The 22666-nt window shown below is 38.3% G+C and overlaps 1 protein-coding gene across 1 annotated transcript; it reads left to right on the top strand.

Moving 5' to 3' along the window:
• The first annotated feature begins 2571 nt into the window (after positions 1-2571).
• Positions 2572-21421, top strand: gata6 (GATA binding protein 6). The gene is made up of 7 exons (XM_057858132.1): positions 2572-2718; positions 3221-4140; positions 5622-5794; positions 8105-8230; positions 8310-8397; positions 12105-12202; positions 15461-21421. The coding sequence occupies exons 2-7, from the start codon at positions 3288-3290 to the stop codon at positions 15602-15604; spliced, it is 1482 nt and encodes a 493-aa protein (XP_057714115.1). The 5' UTR covers positions 2572-2718; positions 3221-3287; the 3' UTR covers positions 15605-21421.
• The last annotated feature ends 1245 nt before the right edge of the window (positions 21422-22666 follow it).

Genomic DNA, 22666 nt, shown 5'->3' with positions numbered 1-22666 from the left:
CGATAATATCTCGTTAAAATTGTGGCGTCTTTAATTATGCTCTCGCGTGCTCTCACCTCCGGTTAGGGTTTTGCTGTTTATTATTATTATTATTTTTTTAAATGCCCTCCTGTTCAATTTTTTTCCTCCCCCAGAAAACTGAGATTTTAAGCTTTCCAATGATGATCACACATGCATATTGGACAATTTTGAAAGTTGGCCAAATTGGGGGTTTCAGAGCGGAACTTCAAGTCAACTGAGTGTTTTTCGCTATATATCAGTTAATGCGTGTTGATTTATGATATATATATTCATAAAAACGTGCATGCATGCTTATCTCTTGATCTGGAGTCATAAAATGTCTGTCAGTCTAACTCTAAAAATATATTGCAATATGCATTGTTATTTTAGAATTATCCATTATACTATATTTTTCATCTCACCTGTACAGTTAGAGTCGCCACTTCATTAGGTATACATGCATGCAACGGAGCAGGTCGAAATAATAAAAACATCTATCTTTAGTCCCTTTTTGTGCTTTAAAAAAATCATTAGAAGCCTTTGACGGCGCCAGACGTCAATTCCATTTAAAAATGATTCAGCTGGCAGTGAATTATCAAAAACTTTGAGTTAATATGCCGCGATCACGTGAGGTCGTGTACCTAATATTATGGATGTATCACGTGCGATGGTGTTAACCCAATTAACACGCGTTGAATAAACAAGAGACAGTGACCACACACGCACACGCACTTTAAGAAAGGATTGATTCGATTTGACACTTTTGTGTGTGCGTGTCGATTGTTCACCGCATGTTGATTAGTGCGTGCGTGTGCGCATGTGAGCGGCCTCACTTGCAAAATAAACGAATTAGCGTGGGGGAATTTATTGATCAGCCTGCTTGCAATCAACAAAAAAGAAATGAGTCAACACCTTGACCCTAAAACGGAAAAGCATTCATTTCAGAACAGATTCTGAAAGAATTTTACGCTTATTTTTGCATACAATTGGATTGACCAGCAGTTACACAGAAAACACGTGACTTTGTGCGTTCGAAGCATGGGATGAGGCCATCGCGATTACGTCACATAAGCGGTTTCGAAGAATGACGTTATACTCTGTGGGATTTGTTATTATGATAATAAAGAACATTTTCTTTCTTCTCGCTATTTAAAAACGTTAAAGCCGACTTTTGATCCATGACAACATATATTTGACTTCTGTGTGATGTAATTTATATATGTGTAATGTGATTGAAACGAAGATGATCTTATAATAACAATAAAATATATAATAATGCGCAATATACTGACAGCAAAGGCAAATTTGAGATGCTATGAATAATTTCATAATTGTAATTCCAACAAAACAAAAAATGTGATACTTAAAAAAGTATGAATATTTTTAAAAATGACATTTACAGTAGGAAAAAAAATGTAACACTAAAAACGTAAATAATGAATACAACATTGTCGAGGTGCAACAATTAATCGACTAATCGACAATTACTCGATTAGCAAATTAATCGACAACTATTTTGGTAACCGATTAATCATTTACAACCTTCTTTACCTCAAACATGTCTAAATTATTAAAATTATAACATATATATGTAACCTCTCAGGTGTAAATATCATCAGATTTCTTCATTATATTATATATGACCAAAAATCTGCTTTTACTTTGGAAAACAACAATTCACATTTTTGCCAATTTTCGGTTATTTTACTGTTTAAAATACCTTCTTAATAAGGCTGCAACGACTAATCAATCAAATCGATTAATAAATTAGTTGTCAACTAATAATCGATACAGTTGTAGACTACAGTTAAGTTATGAAGCTGTAATAAAATATTATTTTTGAAGGAAATAGTCATCTATTTTGTCCTCATTGCTATTTACAGAATGCCGACAACAACACCAAAGTAAATTGTGAAGGTAATTGAATTAAGTGACATTTATCTGATTAATCGATTATGAAAATAATCGTTAGTTGCAGCCCTACAACATTGCTTTGATTTACAAGCTGAGTGGACAAAAATATTACATTGTATCATGAAATATTAAGAACATTCATAATGGCAATACGATAACATGCAAAACAAAAAGATTGCCATCGTAAAATTAAATAAAAAAGGAACAATCTGATCGGTTTTCTGATACATATTCGTTTCAATAGCTAACAAGTCAAAAAGTGTCATTCAAAAATAATATTTTAGCTTTTTAGAGATTTTAGGCTGTTTGATTCCCCTGATTTTTTTGTGCCAAAAAATATTTAATATTAGTTACAGTAGTAGTGAATGCATTTTCTTGGTTAGAAATAAGGATAACATCCTTACTAAGTATTTTACTTTTTCTACTCCCTTCCAGAGGAAAGTTATTCTCCATTCTTACATTTTATAAGAAATTCTACCTTGCATAGAATAATGTCTATAATTATTTAATAAAAACTGCCAATCGAAATAAACGAACGTTTCCTTTTGAAGCAGTCAAAGCGAATGATGTGTTACTTGCGTGCAAGTCGAGAGTGATTGGATGAGGTCTCTGAGGCGGTGACGCCCCCTGCGTCGCAGACCACGCCCACTGTCGAACCAGGTCGGAGCACTGTGACTTGCTGCGCTGCATTCGTGCTGCTCACGAACCGAGCGAGCAGGGAGAACGACGCTCGCTAGTCCACACCGACAATCCAGCGTGGGAGTGTGCGTGTGCGCGTGACACTTATGGCACATAACTGATCAGGTACGTGGACCCCCTCCTACCCTCCTAAAAAGATCCTCGCTGTCTTATCAGCTTCTTATCAAACTTTTATCTTACTTTTTTGTGGGCGTGTGGTAGACATATTGTATTGCCTGCTTTTCGCGTGCGAATTGAGTTCTCGTCTTGTTCTGATTTTTAATCAAACGACAGCCGATTTATCTGCAAGATGGGTATCTACTTGAGGTAGCAAGCTGATGTAGATGTGATTTATAGTGCATTTGTACAACACGGGTCAAGGAAATTGGCAAAATTTTGATGCTGGTTTGTCTGACGTTCTGCTATGAAATGATGGAAATTCCATATATACACATGGGACAAATTTATATATAAAAATGAAATAATTTTATGGGGTGAATTAGCTACTTGTTTTTTAAGTATGTGTCCGGTTGAGCATAGACATGCGCAAACTACATGTAGTGTGTGCGCGTGAGTGTGAGGTTCGAGCTCAAGCTCATTTGTCATGTTTTTATCTTTTTTTATGCAGGGTCGACGACTCCCTGGCTCCCTGTCCTCCACTTAAGCACCCGAGAGTGTATGGGAAGTTCTCCTGGATGGACCTGGGCGAAACCGGCTGGTCCATGGTGAAGCGAGAAGCGTCCAGCAGCCCAGGGTCACCGGCCGAGCCGAGCTACCTGCAGCCCGGTGACAGCCGGCGGAGCGGCGGCAATCACACCCCGGACGAGTTGAGGACTCCCCCGGGCGAGCTGGACGCGCTAGGCGGCCGAGCGCTCCACCCGTACGCCCATTTCGGACAACACGGCAACCCGCTGCAGAGCACCGGCGAGGACGTTACGCTCTTTACGGATCTAGACCAGGGCGGCAAGCTGGTCCTGTCGGGTGGCGGGGCTCATAAAGGCCTCCTGGTGGACCCGTCAGACATGTACCAGACGTTGGCCATCGCCGCGGCCCAGAGCCAGAGCGGATACGATTCCTCCTCGGGGGGTTACATGCACTCCAGTCCAAACTCCCCCGTGTACGTGCCGAGTTCCCGGGTGGGCTCCATGATACCCGGCCTGTCGTACCTGCAAGCCGGCGGCTCGGCCCAAGCCGGCCACGCGGTCTCCGGCCACTCGGTATGGTCGCAGCCGGCCCCGGAGAGCCCTTCGTACGGCACCGGGAGCCCGCACGCCTCGTCGGGCCGTTTTCACTACCCGCCCAGTCCGCCCATGAACAACGGCGCGAGCCGGGACATCGGCTACGGGAACTCACTGAACGCAGCCAACCGAGCCGAGCAGTACGGGCTCTCGCGGCCGCTCGGCGGGGCCTACCCGGGGGCTTACTCACCCTACGTGGCCCCGCAGCTCTCGCAGCTGCCGTCGCCGTGGACGGGCGGGCCCTTTGACAACAGCATGCTGCACACCTTGCAGGGCAGGGCCGCGCCCTTGATTCGAGGACCCAACGGAGGTAAACATGATGGACCCACGCATGTTTCAGGGTCACGTGTCCTATTGTTAACTCGCAATTAATCCCCAATGTAAATCAAGTCTCAATGTCGCTTTTGTTTTTCAAATTACCTTTATAATCAGAGATAATATTATTTTGTGTGAAACCACTAAACTTTATATTAAATGAAGTAATTTCGGTAACACAATTTTATCAATCATACCGTAATAGGAGACAAACGTGTCGTTTTTATGCACGTGACTCTCTTCAATTTTAAGCCTGAAAATGACAGTCATTTTTCCACATCAATAGAAATGTTTCTGTTGACTTAACCATTTTTCGCCAAATGCCATTTAATACACTTAGAATTTCATGATTTTGAGGTTAATTTTGAAATATCTTTCCTCAAAAAAAGTGATGGATGCAAGTCAATTTATGCATCTGCAGGTTCCATGAGGGGAAAAAAACAGGATTTAGCAAGGGTTATAGATATTAGAGCGCTTACTACACTTTTTTTTTTTTTCTTTTTTACAAATTTGAAAAAAAAAAAGTTTCATTAAGACCTTATTTTTCAAATTTTGTGATTCTCTGACAATTGCTTCATATTGCAGGCATTAAAGGATTAAAAATGTAATATTAAAGCAAATAAGTTGTCCAGGGTTGGCATAGTCTGTCAAGGAAATTACTGTCATTTAATTTTTAAAAATAAAACTGACATTTAATTTAGTGTAAAAAAAAAATCCCAATTTGATGTTGATTTGTTATTATTACTTTTTAACTTGACATGTGTTTATACACACTTAGAACAAAATGTCGTCTCACATAATTGAGGACACCACCACACCAAAAAAACTTTTATCTTCAAAATTTTTAGTCAAAACGTAGCAGAAAAGTTCCATTTTTGATGCGGACCAAATAATATGTGTCGCACACAGAAAAAAAAAAAACAATTTGATTCAACCTATAATTAAAGCATGAATTGATCATTTAATTGTTTTATATGCTCTCTCAAACATTTCTTGGCATTCCATTACACAAAATTGGTGTCCTGTTATATCAGAAGTAATATAATTTTGCTTGAAAATTATGTTTTAAGTACATCACAAGTCTCAATTTGTAACACACTAAGTTAACTTAAAATGTGTGTTTTACAGATGAAAACAAAACATATAACAAGATTATCTACGCATTCCTCCTGAAAATAATCATTTCCATGCAAGGTTTCTTTAATAACAACGTTTACTTGCGTTGTGTTTGTTTCAACATTGAAGTTGTGCTTTTACGCACCCCAAACGACAAATTATTTTTCATAAATAATTATATAACGCACCAAATACGACTATTAGTCTTTATTTTTCTCAAGTTTGTTTTATTTTAAAAGCCATTTCATTACAAGGCGACACGTGATTGCATTTTGGTCATTCCAAAGAAATTGAAATACAAGCAGAGCATATGATGGCAACAAACGTGATTAAGTCATTGTGTGTGTGTGTTGGGTACAGTTTCGGATCTCCTGGATGACATGTCGGAGAGCAGAGAGTGCGTCAACTGCGGCTCCATCTCCACGCCGTTGTGGAGGCGCGACGGCACTGGGCACTTCCTCTGCAACGCCTGCGGCCTTTACAGCAAGATTAACGGCCTCAGCAGGCCGCTCATCAAGCCGCAGAAGCGCACGGTAAGGTGCACTCTCCACCCAACTCATTAGAGAAACCTACAAAGTGGAAAATCAGTGCATTTTGACATTATACTCATTTTGTTTCTGAGAGTGCCTTCTCTTTTGACCTATGGTTATCATTATAATACAAACAATTGATTATTATTATTATTATTTTTAACTTAAATAATGAATAAATACCTACCGTACTGAGCATTTATCTGTTGAAATAAACAACGGAAATTGATAAAAAACAGTAAACATTTAAAAATATGTTATGACGTTCTGGATCAGAAGTGGCACCATACATGTAATATATATTTGATATATATATTTAGATATTTGTCCCGCTTGATGGGATGGTTAGCACAGAGGACGCTAGGCAAACTCTGCTTCTTCCACTTTTGTTCGTTTAAATGATTCCGATAGCAGAATAGGTTGAACACCTTTATGGAAAACGAAATAGTGAAAAGAGTGCAAAATGTTTGTGTACTTTTTATAGTCAAATATCAAAAATATCAGTGTCATGAAGTTAAACAATTCTTAATCTATTTTAAACTATAATAGTTTAATCAAGTTTTTCAATCAATCATCATTAATTTCCTAAATTCAGTCAATCCTGTATTAACGTAAAGTAGCTTGTCATTGTTTTACCTTTCAGGCTTAAAATAACAAATAAACAAGAATAAGGATATTTTAGTCACTTTTTAACTAAACAGATCCAAATTCTAACAGAAAACACCTACACTGACCAAATAATTGGTGGATTTACTTGATAAAAATCATTGTAACAATTTGCACTTACTTTTATTACGTAAAGTTTAAATATTTACTTAATAAAAGTAAGTACAAGCAGTACATTTTACTTAATGAAAGTGCAAATTGTTACAATTATTTTATCAAGTAAATCCACCAGTTATTTTTTTCAGTGTACAGAAACAAAGGGCAGCCTCTCAGGCCACTCTGATCAATTACAAACATATCACAGGCTGCCTCAATCCCCAAATTAAGAATCATCAGCCAATAAATGTCCAATTTCTAAACTCATAAAGGGTCTTATTTTAGCACCCTGATCACTCATTACCTGAATACTATATATATTTGCTTAAGCTGGATCTTTGGATCTTTCTTCGACACGACAATGTCATGGAACAATTTACCTAAATAATGCCTGACCCCAAAGATAATGAACAGAAAATTATTTTTTATTTTACATTTGAAAGCTTTATGTGGTCCTTAAACCTAAACAAAAGTTAAATAAATAAAAGAAAATACACTTGTTTTCTAATTTGTATCATAAATAATATGTTAAGCATTATATGAAGCTCCCGTACTAAAACAAAAATAACTTTAGTGAGATTGAACACAATAAGATTTTAAACGTAGTTTTATTACTGTGCGACAATGCAATGAGGTCCAGAAATGCTTATTTCAAATTTGATACATTTTGTAAATTAGGGTTTAAAAATGTTTTTTTGTGTAATTTTAAACTAGATTTTTCAAAGTCAAACACTTTTTTGTAAATTATTAATTGAACTATTATTTAATGTTGTTACACCCAAGTTGCTTGATTAGAATACAATGTGTAGATGGATATATTTTATTAACAGACTCAATGTCCAAATCACCACAACACAAGCAAGAGCTTAACAAAAATAATAATAATAATGCAATAATACCAAGTGGACTATTCAGTAAACAACACTGGGTCACTTTTAAAAGGCACATATACATGCAGTGCTTCCAAAACCGTGACAAGTAGCGTGTAAAACTCTGCAAAACGTTAATCAGGCCCAACACAATCATATTTTTTCCGAACCATTCAGACGACTAATAAAATTAATCATCAGATATATAAACTTTAATTTAAGTTTTTTCAAATAATCAGCAAGAACCCAACTATTCATATGAGCAACCCATGCAGTGGTGTGATTTTGAACCTCTAAATAATCATTAATGAAAAGAAAAAGACAAATTTCTATTTGCCTCATTTTGATTAAAACGTTTTGATGCCGCTGTCAAGAAACTTGCGTGTTGTTCTGTTGCGTTTAAGGATAACGTTTTCCATGAAGAAATCAAATAGAAACGTAATTCACTGAATAAAATAAGTTATTAAATTAGTCTAATTTAGCCATTTGATAGCATTACTCAAAAATTCCAATTCTGTTTAAATGGAACATTCATTATTGTCAGGAAACGACTGTGTGTGTGTCAGACGTGTGATTGAATTAGTAGGGTCGTGCACTTTGAAAGCACGTGACAAGTAACAGATCAATCAGCATGATAAGAAGCCCCCGATGGGAGTGAATTAAACGTGCCCCCCCTTTGCAGTCGACGTCCCGGCGGATCGGCTTGTCGTGCGCCAACTGCCAGACGAGCACCACGACGTTGTGGCGCAGAAACGCCGAAGGGGAGCCCGTGTGCAACGCCTGTGGTCTCTACACTAAATTACACGGGGTCAGTCCGCTTCCGCTCCTCCCCACGTGTCATTCTTCACGTTTATTGCGGATAATAACTCGGGTGATGATGTTTCCAGGTACCTCGGCCGCTGGCCATGAAGAAAGAAGGGATACAGACTAGAAAAAGAAAACCAAAAACGCTGAATAAAACCAAAGGGGGGTCAGGTGAGTTGGGCTTTTTGACATTGAAATATCAGTATAAAAATGACTTTTATTTTCAATTTACCCATGCTTTGCAACTAAAAGTGCGCTACGAACACTGAAGATGTTGTAATTGATCCTCATATGATAATTGCACTTTATTTGAAAGGAATGAGCAAATTATTCTTCCAATAATCTTTTTCCTCCATTATATTATTATTGTCTTTCAATGTTGCATTGCTTCTTTTTGCATAAAATCTTGACTGTATTGTTACTTTGACTTTTTTATTTTGACTTTTTTTATCTACACATCAAAAAATGAAACATGGTATTTATGCGAGAAGCTTATTTCAAGTGGTTTTATACAACTGCTTTAAGTATATTGTTATGTCATCAAATGAAAAATGCCTAAATGACTTAAATAAGACTTTACTTGAACAAGTTAAGCGACTCCTATTCAATTTACATGCAGAATGTGTAACCACCTTTTTTTTTCTTATAGGAGTGTTAATTTAAAAAAAAATATTGTGATGTTGTCAATACAGAGTATCACAAAAGTTTCATGGGACAACACTGACAAAATGACACTTTGACACAATGAAAAGTTGTCTGTGTGCAGCTTATATAATAGAGTATATTATAATTATAATATTTTTCTCTCAAGATAACTCAAAATATAGCCATTAATATCTAAACCCCTGGCAACAAAAGTGAGTACACCCCTTTGAAAAAACATGCATCCCTAAATGTCCAAATTGGGTACTGCTTGACATTTTCCCTCCTAAATGTCATGTGACTCGTTACAGGAGTGCTGTCAGCATTGCTGCAGAGATTGAAGAGGTGGGGGGGTCAGCCTGTTAGTGCTCAGACCATACGCCGCACTCTACATCAAATTGGTGTGCATGGCTGTCACCCTAGGACAGTGCTTCTCAATTATTTTCTGTTACCCCCCCCCCAAGGAAGACTTAAATGTTTCGCGCCCCCCAAACTCTACGGCCACTGTAAATAGTATCATTTGTCTATATTACTATTATAAGTACACCACTGCCTCACATTGTATCATTTTTTTTCTATTAGAGAAAATAACAGATCAACTTATAAAGTATAACTTTATTAACATTGTTTTGTTTGTAACAGAAAACACTTAACACGCATCAATTTGCCGGAATTAAAAAAAAAAAAAAAAAAAAAAAAGTCACATCCAAACTGTAAAAATAAACTTAAGGTAAATTTTTGACCATTTGATACTGAAAAATAAAATCAGTAAATAAGAACAAATTCAAATTGATTAGAAACATGAACTCATGAGGACAATATGCCAAAAAAATTGACCGAAAAAAGAAAACTGAATCGAAGGGAAAAAAAAAAAGAAAAAAAAAAAAAAGAGTGTCTTTGGACAGAAGGACAATTTTCATTTTCGCTGCTCACAGTATCACCTCCAGTTAGCAATGGTGTGGGGTTATTTTGGCACTGAGCATGCTAACAGTGCTCACTGGTTTACTGATATAACACTGACAAAGCGGGACAATTGTTGGCAATATTCGGCACGTTTTCGCTGAAAAACAACCAAGCGGCTTATCAATGAGATTGGGGTCTAATGTCTTTAAGTGGCGTCTTACTTGATTTGGCTTCCGGCTGTCCGCTATAATCATTTTTAGACACAGTAAACAGTGGTCTTTCCTCATCTCCCACTGTATTAAATGTCAAAGCCAAAAGGCAAACGGCCCGAAAAAAGCGCATTCTCGGCGGCCGAGGGAGAACCTTAGGTGAGGGCGGTCGTCGTGACGACCCCAAGCCGAAAATGGCACTTCTACGGCGGACACGTGAGAACCGGAGAAGACAGTGGGTCGCTGCGAGTCCGGCCGGAAAACGGCTTTCGAAAACGGCTTTTGAAAACGGCGCACAGCTCTCGTCTCCAGCTCTTCATTAGTCTCTTCCGTGTGCTCTTGCTTACTTCAAAAATACTGCGCGCACTTTGAAAATGAGAGCGCCACTGCCACCCACTGAGTGGATGTGCAAGTACACTTTATTCTAGTACGGAAAAAACAAACAAAAACAAAAAAAACATGTTCCCCGAGGTCACACACGCCAACCGTGGCATCGCCGCCCCACTATTTGAGAAGTACTGCCCTAGGAGGAAGCCTCTTAAGACGGTACACAAGAAAGACCGCAAACAGTTTGCTGAAAACATGTCGACAAGGCACGTGGATTACTGGAACCATGTCCAATGGTCTGATGAGACAGGCGGGCTTTCTTGTGTACAGTCTTCAGAAGAGGCTTCCTCCTGTAATTCATTGTATCCCCCCCTCACAAAGTAACATTTACAAGTGAATTAGGACTTATTTTTTCTAGTATTTTACTCTGCTAAAGTTATGGCTTTTTTTTTCTAAAATGACCATTATATTCTAGTATGTCACACATTTCCTCATCAACGTGATGATTCATTTGCATGTAATATTGTAACAGAGTATGGCTTTTCCAGAATACCGCGACTTCATTCTTATACAACAATACTGTCTTTATTAAACGTATTATACACTCTAACCCTTTATTGCCGAATGTATCACATTTGATACACTTAAAATTTCATGATTTTGAGACTAATTCAGAATTTTGACATTTCTTTTTGAAAAAAAAAAAAATGATGGATGCAAGTCAACACATGCATCTGTAGGTTCCATGAGAAAAAAAAACAGGATTTAGCAAGGGTTATAGATATTAGAGCGCTTATTACACATATTCATTTTGACTTTTCTTTTTACAAATTTGAAAAAAAAAAAAGTTTCATTAGGACCTTATTTTTCAAATTTTGGGAATCTCTGATAGTTGCTTCATGCTGCGGGCTAAATAATAAAATTATTCTTGTCAAACTATGATGTTATTGCTCTGAATTTCGAATGTATCACAAAATTTTGTGTTTGTTTTCATTTTATTGCATGTTTTTGATATTATTATCATCCATCCTTAACCAATATTACAGTAATCCCTCGTTTTTCGCAGTTAATGGGGATTAGGCTGCTACTTGTATCGGTAAATACCTAAGAAAAAAAAAATGTGGTTAATGTACTTATCCAGACTTCTTAGCATTGGAAGTAGACACATATAAGTCTTGTTTTTTCACTTTTTCCCCCCATTGTATTATTTAAAAAAAAAAACAATATATATTTCAATAAATGATTTTTATACACTTGTGATGTAATAATTATGTTTTAAACATGTTACTGTCACACCGAATTATTTTCAAACAAGAATAAAGTAGAAAAATGCTTGTCTTTATTAAATGCTTCATTGAGTTAGTCCACTCAAATCCGCTCAAGCTGCTCACTTACACAAAATGAGTTGCCACAGCAACTGTTTAACAAGCTAAACGATGATTGACGTATGCGGCGCTTTGAAGTTTCGGCATCCATGCGTCTCCAGCAAGATCAAACCTTAACGTCTGTCAATCATCAAAATCACCATCATCTTTAATAAGCAACTCCAGTGCACTCCCTGACCAAGAAAAGCGTCAGGAGCGAGAGTGAGAGACTACACGATCGGATCGGGTCAGCTCTATAAAATACTACATTTATTTATTTATTTATTTTAATTGAAAAAAAAAAATAAAAAATCCACGATGGAATGAGGTCATGAAGTATCAAGGGATCACTGCTGTCAACCAAAATAACTCATGGAAATGCATTTGTTTCACATTAACAAAACTCATATTTTTCTAATATTTTGATTTGTAGGAAGCAGCAACTCTGTTGCCATGACGCCGACGTCCACATCGTCATCCAATTCTGAAGACTGCTCGAAAACCGGCTCTCCCTCCACACAGGTGTCCGGGGTGCGTATACTTGATTTTAATGCATGACACATATCTACTAGGGGTCTAACGGTATACACATAAATCATGGTTCGTTACGTACCTTGGTTGTTTTTGTTCTTTTGGCGAAAAACGAAAAAGCAGCTCTTATTAATGTGCAAAATAGCGTTGTCCGATAACGACTTTTTAACCGATTGGTGATATTCCAATATTGTCAAACTCCAAAAATCAGATACCGTTGACGATATATGTGGTCGTAGACCAAACAGCTCATGCCTAATTGTATTGTGATGCCCCACTGCTTGCTTTAATAATGATAAATGTAACAACTTCAAGGTTTTTCAGATAAAAGTAAGAGAACAACTTCAACTGAAGTGATGAAAAAAGTGCTAATATTACACCACTACACTTATTGTTGAAATCAAAATAGTGCAAACATCTTTTTTTTTTTTTTGGATCAAGTGCAAAGTGTCAATTAGGCACTGCGATTTCACATATAGCTCACAAAACATGCGAAACTAATCATGAAAAACCAACGTCATTATTATCCGTTATCATTTTTAAATGCTTTTATCGGCCGATATTATCGGCTACCCGATAATGTTGGACAACTCTAGTGCAAAATAAATTGAAGAAAACTGCTAAAACTTATGAATTTGTGTTTTTATTGGATCAAAAATAGACAACACACACTTTTTTTGTTGGGATCGACTGAGGTAACAGTTAAAGTCAGGTAGCACTTGCCAGCTGGCAACTTCTGTGACTTTTTTTTTTTTCCTTAATAAAAATAACATACTATCATTTTCAATATTGGATTACACACAGTTAACTGTAAACCATTACCAGTGAACATACACTCCCACATAGCATATATTTTTATATTGGCAAAAAAATGCATAAAAAATGAAAAAGTGCAAATTGTTCCAAAACTGAAAACGTATCTCTTGAAATAGTGCAAAAATGAATACGCACTCAGTGTTTCAATGATTTCAGCCTAGCGCTACAGCAAAATTCCTGAAAATAAATACAATTCAAAAAGTGTTAGTAATACTGCATTTGATTGAGTTCTCACTCCATACGTTCGCCATAACTTACCTAGTAGTAGTGATCAATGATAACTTCTTCGTCTGTTTTGGTTTGTCTTCTTTTTCCTGTAATGTCAGTTGTTGTTGGTTTACACTCATTACCTCTACCGCCCCCTGGATTGGAGGAGGACTAAATCAGACACAGATTTTTTTCCCCCCACTGTCTGACTGCGTGCAACAAACCGTGATGACCGTACCGTGACGGTACGGGACAAATACAAATACCGTTTAAGTTTTAAGGGGAACCTCGGACTTGAAGACTTGTAGGCTCTAATCAGCCACAACTGTTCTCTTTTACTAAAATATGCTATTAGAAACACATAAAATACTGCCATTTATTTAAAAATCTATAATATTTAGTACATGTTTTGCCCTACGGAGGGCACCATGTTTTTTTTTAACCTGCAATCGACGATCGGCGTGATGACGTAGTTTGTCACTGTCACTAGACGAACACTCCCGGGGTTTCTGCAATTCCTTCTACGCGGCGAGACGTCCAACACATGCGCACATCGGTTAAAAGTGAGGAGTACTTACTATTCTGTTGACCACATTAGGCACGTAGCATATTTAAACCACCCTTATTTGATATTACTACGTTTAAGTATTTTCTTAAGGGATCTTTAGTATGTTCTGTCTGACCGCATCTAAACAAAACAAGCTGAAAGCACACGGTAGTACTTAAGGTGTCAAGTTTGCCTCTTGTGGCCCGTTTCGCCGGTGTAGCACATTTTGCCAAAACACCTGTTTTGTCCTTCTTTCGTCTCATCTCATCCCGTCTTTCCTGTTTATTTTGTGAAATATTTACAGTGCTGTCATGCTCATTAATGCTCCTTTTGGGGTTCAAATTGAAAGGGCTGAACAGATGACATGTTTATGTCGCTAGAGCAGTGCTTCTCAATTATTTTCTGTTATGCCCCCCCCAAGGAAGACGTAAATGTTTCGCACCCCCCCCCAACTGCCGCCACTGTAAATAGTATCATGTGTCTATAATACTACAATTATAAGTACGCTTCTGCCTAACAGTGTGTCCTTTTTTTCTATTAATGAAAAAAACTAACATAGATCAACTTATAATAAAATAATAAATTTATTAACATTGTTTTGTTTGTAACAGAAAAGACTTAACGTGCATCAATTTGCTTGAATAAAAATCACCTCCTTTGCAATGGTGTGGGGTTATTTTGCACTGAGCATGCTAACAGTGCTCACTGGTTTACTGATATAACACTGACAAAGCGGGACGATTGTTGGCAATATTCGGCACATTTTCGCTGAAAAACAATAAAGCGGCTTATCAATGAGATTGAGGTCTAATGTTTTTAAGTGGCGTCTTAATTGATTTGGCTTCCGGCTGTCCGCTATAATCATTTTTAGACACAGCAAACAGTGGTCTTTCCTCATCTCCCACTGTATTAAAAGTGAAAGCCAAAAGGCAAACGGCCCGAAAAAAGCGCATTCTCGGCGGCCAAGGGAGAACCGTAGGTGAGGGCGGTCGTCGTGATGATCCCAAGCCGAAAATGGCACTTCTCGGGCGGACAGTTGAGAACCGGAGAAAAGAGGGTCGCTGAGTGAGTTCGGCCGGAAAACGGCTTTCGAAAACTACGCACATCTTTTCGTATCTTGTTTCTGTGTGCGCTTGCTCAGGTCAAAAATACTGTGTGCACTCTGAAATGAGAGCGCCACTGCCACCCACTGAGTGGATGTGCAAGTACACTTTATTCTAGTACGGCAAAAAAAAAAAAAAAACATGTTCCCCGAGGTCACATGCGCCACCCCTGGCATCGCTCTGCGCGCACCACTATTTGAGAAGTACTGCGCTAGAGTCATACTCTGGAAGCATGCCAGCATAACCATGTTACGTCAACGCCCTGCGACGTCAACAACAATGGCGACCTTCTAGTTAAACTAATTTTACAAATTGTATAAAAATGAAAACATCAAAAGGGGTTCCAATATCAAATTATTTTCACTCATAATAACGTTTATCTTTTAAGAACTACGAGTCTTTCTATCCGTGGTACCCTTTAATATTTAGATATATAATAATCTACATATTTCTTCATGTTTGCTAAACTTATTCACTGCCATTGACAGCAATAGACATGTCTATCACCGTCAATGGCACGGAAACATGATTATTCAGCGCCATCCATGTCCGATTTGCTGTTTCAACATAAACTCACTGTCGCAGGTCAGCTCGTCCGCACTGCCCACCTCGGGGGAAGGCTCAGTGCTCAAGTACCCGGAGAGTCTGTATGGCGCCGTGGGCCTGGCGCAGACCACTGACGTGAGCTCGGTGAGGGGAGAGCCCTGGTGCCCCATGGCTTTGGCTTAAGATGAGAGCCACGGATCCTCATTCGGAACTACTCTGGCTCAGGAGGGGGTGCAATGTGTGATTCTTTGCCCCTGTGGTTGAGCTGAGAAGAAGGACCGCCACGAGGAGATTCTCACCAAGTGCTGAATCGCTGGATTTTGGAGTTTGACCCTTTTGGTAGCGGTGTCATTTTATCGGATGTTTTTACGGACGTACTCACCATCACTCTGAGAACCTCCACCAGCGTGACAGTTCCTCAAAAGGGACACCCCCGCAGTGTAAAATGGATTTCCTTCCAGAGCATATGGATACTGAAAGACCCCTTTCATTTTTTTCTTTTTCACAACTGGAATCATCACGCCTAAAGAATCAAAAGAAAAGAATATTTATGAATCTCCCTTTGTTGAGAAGATGATTGTAATAAAGTTATGGATTTAGAATAGATGCTCAAACCTTTCCCATGTCTTCTTTCCCCACATTTGGTTCAAACAGGGTATTGTGGATCTATTTCATGATGTTGAAATGTTCAAAAGGCAATGCAAATAATGCCATTAAGGTACTCTTGACATTAAAAAACAAGCAAAACTTGACTTTAAATGCAACATTTTTATGCAGAAGTTGAGCAAACTAAAAATAAAAAAGTTATCGATACTAAATTGCGTTTAACTCTTGGGATCATTTCCTCCCAGTCAAAATTGACGGGACGTCTATCGTTGTCAGTAGTGCTGACACGCATAATAATTGCCATTTTATGTGTTTTAGCCAATTTTTGGGTGCGGAATCTAAATCTGATCTCAGTTTTTTTCCTATCATTTCAACTAGAGTTGTCGATAAAAGCATTTAAAAATGATATCGGATAATATTGACATTGGATTTCATTATCGGTTTTAGGCCAATGTGCATGTTGCCTTCAAAGTGAATTTAGAAGCCTTCTGCCTTTGTACAAGGGCTGGTCACAGCTTACCTCAGCAGTTATGCTTATTGACCATTATATGTCTCCAAACTGTTATTATTTTTGGGAAAACCTTGAAGTTGTTACATTTATCATTATTAAAGCATCCAGTGGGGCATCGCAATATAATTAGCCATATTATGTTAAGTCCAGCGGCACGGTGGCTGAGTGGTTAGCACATCTGCCTCACAGTTCTGAGATCAAGGGTTCAATCCCGGGCTTCGGCCTTCCTGTGTGGAGTTTGCATGTTCTCCCCGTGCCTGCGTGGGTTTCCTCCGGGAACTCCGGTTTCCTCCCACATCCCAAAAACATGCATGGTAGGCTGATTGAATACTCTAAATTGTCCGTAGGTATGAGTGTGTGCGCGAATGGTTGTATGTCTCCTTGTGCCCTGCGATTGGCTGGCAACCAGTTCAGGGTGTCCCCTGCCTACTGCCCGTTGTTAGCTGGGATAGGCTCCAGCACCTCCGCGACCCTCGTGAGGAATAAGCGGCATGGAAAATGAATGAATGAATGAATGTTAAGTCCATGACCACATAGATCGGTATCGGTTTGATATCGGTATCAGATTTTTGGAGTTGGACAATATCGGGATATCAGTTGAAAAGTCAATATCGGACAACTTTATTCTCAACGTTTTTTTGCCCCGCTACCATGTTGTTACTACATGCACACATCTTTTGTTAAAACATAATATAGTTAAATACCACAATTTTCACACTAAAAGGCGCATTTGACTATAAGCCGCCACCCACCAAATGTGACACGAAAACGGCATTTGTTCATAGATAAGTCGCACTGGACTATACGCTTCAGCTGTCCTTACTGTATTATGGGATATTTACACCAAAACATATTAACTGGAAAGGCTTTATTTGACAGTGGCATCATATGACTGTCATAAGACCAAACGACCCATCATGAAGCTTTGCAGCCAATTGGTTCATTGCTTCAAGAAGCTTCATTTGACCATCTCTGCTCCCATGGGGGAGACAGTCAACCCCTTCTTCCACCTGCTGTGAACACCATTATTGTCCAACATGCCTCCTAGCATGCATTGCAGCACTATAGATGTAAATAACAATCAAAATTCTTGTTCTGTGCTAATCATTTCTTCAGTAACTCTTCCAGTTGTTTCATTAATTGCTAGCTATAGTATTGGTAACACTTTATTCAACAGTGGCACCATAAGACTATCATTAGACAATCATAACTATGACAATTAGGGTTGTTCCGATCATGTTTTTTTGCTCCCGATCGATCGTTTTAGTTTGAGTATCTGCCGATCCCGATATTTCCCGATCCGATTGCTTTTTTTTTGCTCCCGATTCAATTCCAATCATTCCCGATAATTTTTCCCGATCATATACATTTTGGCAATGCATTAAGAAAAAAATGAATAAAACTCGGACGAATATATATATTCAACATACAGTACATAAGTACTGTATTTGTTTATTATGACAATAAATCCTCAAGATGGCATTTACATTATTAACATTCTTTCTGTGAGAGGGATCCACGGATAGAAAGACTTGTGACTTTGTATATTGTGACTAAATATTGCCATGTAGTGTATTTGTTGAGCTTTCAGTAAATGATACTGAAGGCCATGCCCAATGCATGATGGGAAGTGGAACCATGACAAGTGAAACCACGACTGTGCGTAGTGCTACCAACTCATATATCTTCTCTGCGATGGGATATAATTCAAGGTGTTAAGTAGAAGAGCAATTGTTACCTTGCTTCCCCAAATTGCTTCCCATGATATTTCTAATCGTAGGGAGAAGGATTGTAAGGCTTTAGCCAATTAAAATAAGGCTCCAAAGGCTGCCAAAATTCACTCTGTTCATTTTACGCTGCCTTTTAGCTCTCTATATAGGCAAAACGGCGCCATTAAAGATGGAGCGCGACAATGCGTGAGTGGGTCGTGCAGATGATGCATTAATTGCGTTAAATATTTTAACATGATAAATGTTTTAAGAAATTAATTACCGCTGTTATTGGGATAAATTTGATAACCCTACCTTAAGCCTAAACTAAAGCCTCTGGATAAGTGTAACATATTATGTCTGTAACGTTAAATACAATTAGAAAACGATTTAATTTAAAAAAATATATAATATATATATTAAAAAAAGGCATGGCCGATATTTTTTTGCCGATTCCGATACTTTGAAAATGACGTGACATCTCTATTGACATTACACTGTAATATACATTAATGAATGCTTATAACAGATGTCATTCAGTGTTATCCGGCAAATTATCTCAGTGTAAATGGATGTAAAAGATCCAAACTGGACATAAATGGGGTTAGTACATAATTTGCCGGATGACACTTAATGACATCTGTCATAAGCATTCAGTAATGCCCATGAAAGTGTCATGTCATAAATATGACTGTCTTATGACAGTCTTATGACACCACTGTCAAATAAAGTGTTACCAAATACCATAACAAGCAATTAATAAAACAACTGGAACAGTAAATGAATAATAATTAGCACAGAACATGAATTTTGATTGTTATTTTAATCTGTAGCGCTGCAATGCATGCTATGAGGGATGGGGTATCCATTAAACCAAATAAATCAACAAATAAGCAGCACTGGACTAAGTCCCAGAATTAAAAAGGATGGAAAAAGTAGCGTTTTATACTTTGTATTTTATTGTATATAACAGTATTTGACAATTTTCATCAAACAAGCACATATGAGTGTTTTCATTATTTTTTAGAAAACAGTGATCCTAAAGTTTAAAAAACTGAACTCCGTTCGAATTTCGCACCTAAAAATGTGTTAAAACACCTGTTAGTCAGAAATAGACATAAAAAGTGTTCCTCAGTGTAATCACTCTGCCAGCCATCCCGGTAACAATTCTCCAGGTATTCCATCTTTCTACCAAATTCCCAAAGCACGGAAGTTAGGATGACTAAATTCTCTTTTTGTGTAAATTTGAATGCTTGTTTGTATATTCTCACCATGACCAAGCTTGCAATCAGTCCAGGGTATACCCAGCTTCACTCACTCAAAGACAGCTGTGATAGAATAGAATAGAAAATGGATCAATGCATTTTAGTTGCAGAAAGTCAACATTCCAAAGGTGTGTTTTATTCGCTCCGAACACAGGTGGGTGGTGTCCAAAAATCTTGTTTTTCACTCATTTGGATTTATTTATTTGAAATAAATGCATCATTTTACAATTGTCTTTAGCATTTTTTAAAGGATTTATTTCATTGAAATCCAGTAACTTGTTTTGGTGTTAATGAAATTACGTTTTCAAAATTATGGTATTCCCTCCATTGTTGGATATTTAGAGGGGAAATGAAAAAAAAAAAAAAAAAAAAGGTATTTTCTAACAATTAAAATGCAACAATTTGTTATTCTTTTTAAGGCTGATTTTGCTTCCACGTTTCTTTATTAAAGCAAGGCCAAATTCCTTCATGATTACAGTTTTTTATTATTTTTTTGCCTTATTGTTGCATTTATTACAACCTGTATGTGAATTCAAATGCATAATGCATGTTATCGTAAATAACCCAATGAATGAAACTAATTAACGCATTTACTGCCATTGAGCCACAATACATGTCCATCCATCCACCCACCCACCCACCCACCCATCCATCATCTACCGCTTAATCCGGGGTCAGGTCGCGGGAGCAGCAGCTTTAGCAGTTCCCTGCTAAAGATTTACCGTAATTTCCCGAATATAAGGCACACCCGTGTATAACGCGCACCCCAAATTTACTTGTAAAATCTAGGGAAAATTATTGTACCCGTGTATAACGCGCACCCTAATTTTAGCAACAATAAACAGAAGAATACAAGAAAACAGCTCGTGTACAGATACAGAAATGCCATTTTACTGACTGGTGAAACACAGCACAAGCATAGCACATTGGTAGTTCAAAACATTACCGTAAACTGACAATATGTACGGTAATAATATGATCTGATAACTTCTTGAACTTACCAGAATCCAGGAGAAAATAAAACAGATGTGACTTTTCTTTTAAAGGCTGCTGTATAACTTGCTCGTTTCATCATGATGAATAAATGTTTCCTCCATGCATTGATACGGTAAAATGAAAGTGAGAACGTAAGTCGTAAATCCGAGAGAGCTCATCGCCGTCAACATGACAGTAACAATAGGAACTATTGTTATTTGGGTTTGAGTTTCCCGAGGGACAGATATAGTTGACGGACACAGGAAGTCTGTGATGTGTTACGTTTGTTATGGTCCGAGTTGCGGAGCTGCAATAAACGTTGACTCAAATGAGTTCAAGAAACTAAATTCTGTGCTTTATGAAGAGTGAAAAAAGCAGAATTTAACACAGACGAAATCATTCGACCGATCAGAGTGAAGTATTACCGAAACAAAATGGTGACGTCACGTACCGTAATGGTCGGCAATGGATCGCGCATACGTTTATTCAACACAACATGGCCGTGTCAATTTAAAAAAAAAAAATCGGTTTATATTAAGGCTGTCAAAATTATTGCGTTAACGAGCGGTAATTAATTTTTAAAATTAATCCCGTTAAAATATTTGACGCAATTAACGCACAAATGCCCTGCTCAAACAGATTAAAATGAGAGCACAGTGAAACCTGTACTTGTTGTGTTTTTCGGAGTTTTGCCGCCCTCTGCTGGCGCTTGGGTGCGACTAATTTTATAGGCTTCAGCACCCATGAGCATAGTATAAGTAATTATTGACATCAACAATGGCGGGCTACTAGTTTATTTTTTGATTGAAAATTTTACAAATTTTATTAAAACGAAAACATGAAGAGGGGTTTTAATATAAATTTTCTATAACTTGTACTAAAATTTATCTCTTAAGAACTACAAGTGTTTCTATCCATAGATCGCTTTAACAGAATGTTAATAATGGTAATGCCATCTTGTTGATTTATTGTTATAATAAAGAAATACAGTACTTATGTACCGTATGTTGAATGTATATATCCATCTTGTGTCTTATCTTTCCATTCAACAATAATTTACAAAAAAATATGGCATATTTTATCGATGGTTTGAATTGCGATTAATTGCGATTTATTACGATTAATTAATTTTTAAGCTGTGATTAACTCAACAAAAAATTTTAATTGTTTGACGGCCGTAGTTTATATATATTATAATATACAGTATATATGTATATATTGCTGTCTCCATCCCTGTACCCGTGTATAATGCGCACCATGATTTTACAAGTTGATTTTGGGGAAAAAAAGTGCGCGTTATATTTGGGAAATTACGGTACCTCTCCCCAGCCACTTCAACTAGCTCCTCCGGCAGGATCCCAAGGCGTTCCCAGGCCAGCCGCGAGACATGGTCTCTCCAGTGTGTCCTGGGTCGTCCCTCCCTCGGGCCTCCCACCAGTGGGACATGCCCGGAACACCTCTCCAGGGAGGGGTCCAGGAGGCATCCGAACCAGATGGCCGAGCCACCTCAACCGGGTCCTCTCAATGCGGAGGAGTAGTGGCTAGACACCGAGTCTCTCCCAGATGACTGAGCTTCTCACCCTACCTTTAAGGGAGAGCCCGGACACCCTGTGGAGGAAACTCATTTCGGCCGCTTGTATCCGGGATCTTGTTGTTTCGGTCATGACCCACTCGTGACCATATGTGAGGGGAGGAACATAAATCAACTGGAAAATCGAGAGCTTTGACTTTTGGCCCAGCTCCTTCTTCACCACTACGGACCGGTGCAGACTCCGCAACACTGCAGACGCTGCACCGATCTGCCTGTCGATTTCCTGCTCCCTCATACCCTCACTAGTGAACAAGACACCAATATACCTGAAGTCCTCCATTAGGGGTAGGATCTCATCCCCGACCTGGACAGGGCACACCATCCTTTTCCAAATGAGGACCATGGTCTCTAATTTGGAGGAACTAATTTTTACCCCAAACACTTCACACTCAGCTGCGAGTTGATGAAGATAATGAAGCCAAGAGCACCCCATCATCTCCAAAAAGCAGAGATGCAATGCAAAAGCCACCAAACCTGACCCCCTTAACGCTTCGGCTGCGCCTAGAAATTCTGTCCATAAAAAATATGATCCGAATCAGTGACAAACGGCAACCTTGCTGGAGTCCAACCCTCACTGGGAACGAATTC

This window comes from Corythoichthys intestinalis, chromosome 14, assembly GCF_030265065.1.
Source record: "Corythoichthys intestinalis isolate RoL2023-P3 chromosome 14, ASM3026506v1, whole genome shotgun sequence".
NCBI classification, from domain to species: Eukaryota; Metazoa; Chordata; class Actinopteri; order Syngnathiformes; family Syngnathidae; genus Corythoichthys; species Corythoichthys intestinalis.
The sequence above is the reverse complement of the archived record's forward strand: the minus strand, read 5'-3'. Positions and strand labels throughout refer to the sequence as shown.

What these genes read in the sequence shown, in the direction of transcription:
- gata6 (XM_057858132.1), top strand. Translation starts at nt 3,288, where the DNA reads ATGGACCTGGGCGAAACCGGCTGGTCCATGGTGAAGCGAGAAGCGTCC. An exon ending in GATTCGAGGACCCAACGGAG is followed by an intron (nt 4,141 to 5,621) that starts GTAAACATGATG and finishes TGTTGGGTACAG; the next exon opens with TTTCGGATCTCCTGGATGAC. An exon ending in TCTACACTAAATTACACGGG is followed by an intron (nt 8,231 to 8,309) that starts GTCAGTCCGCTT and finishes TGATGTTTCCAG; the next exon opens with GTACCTCGGCCGCTGGCCAT.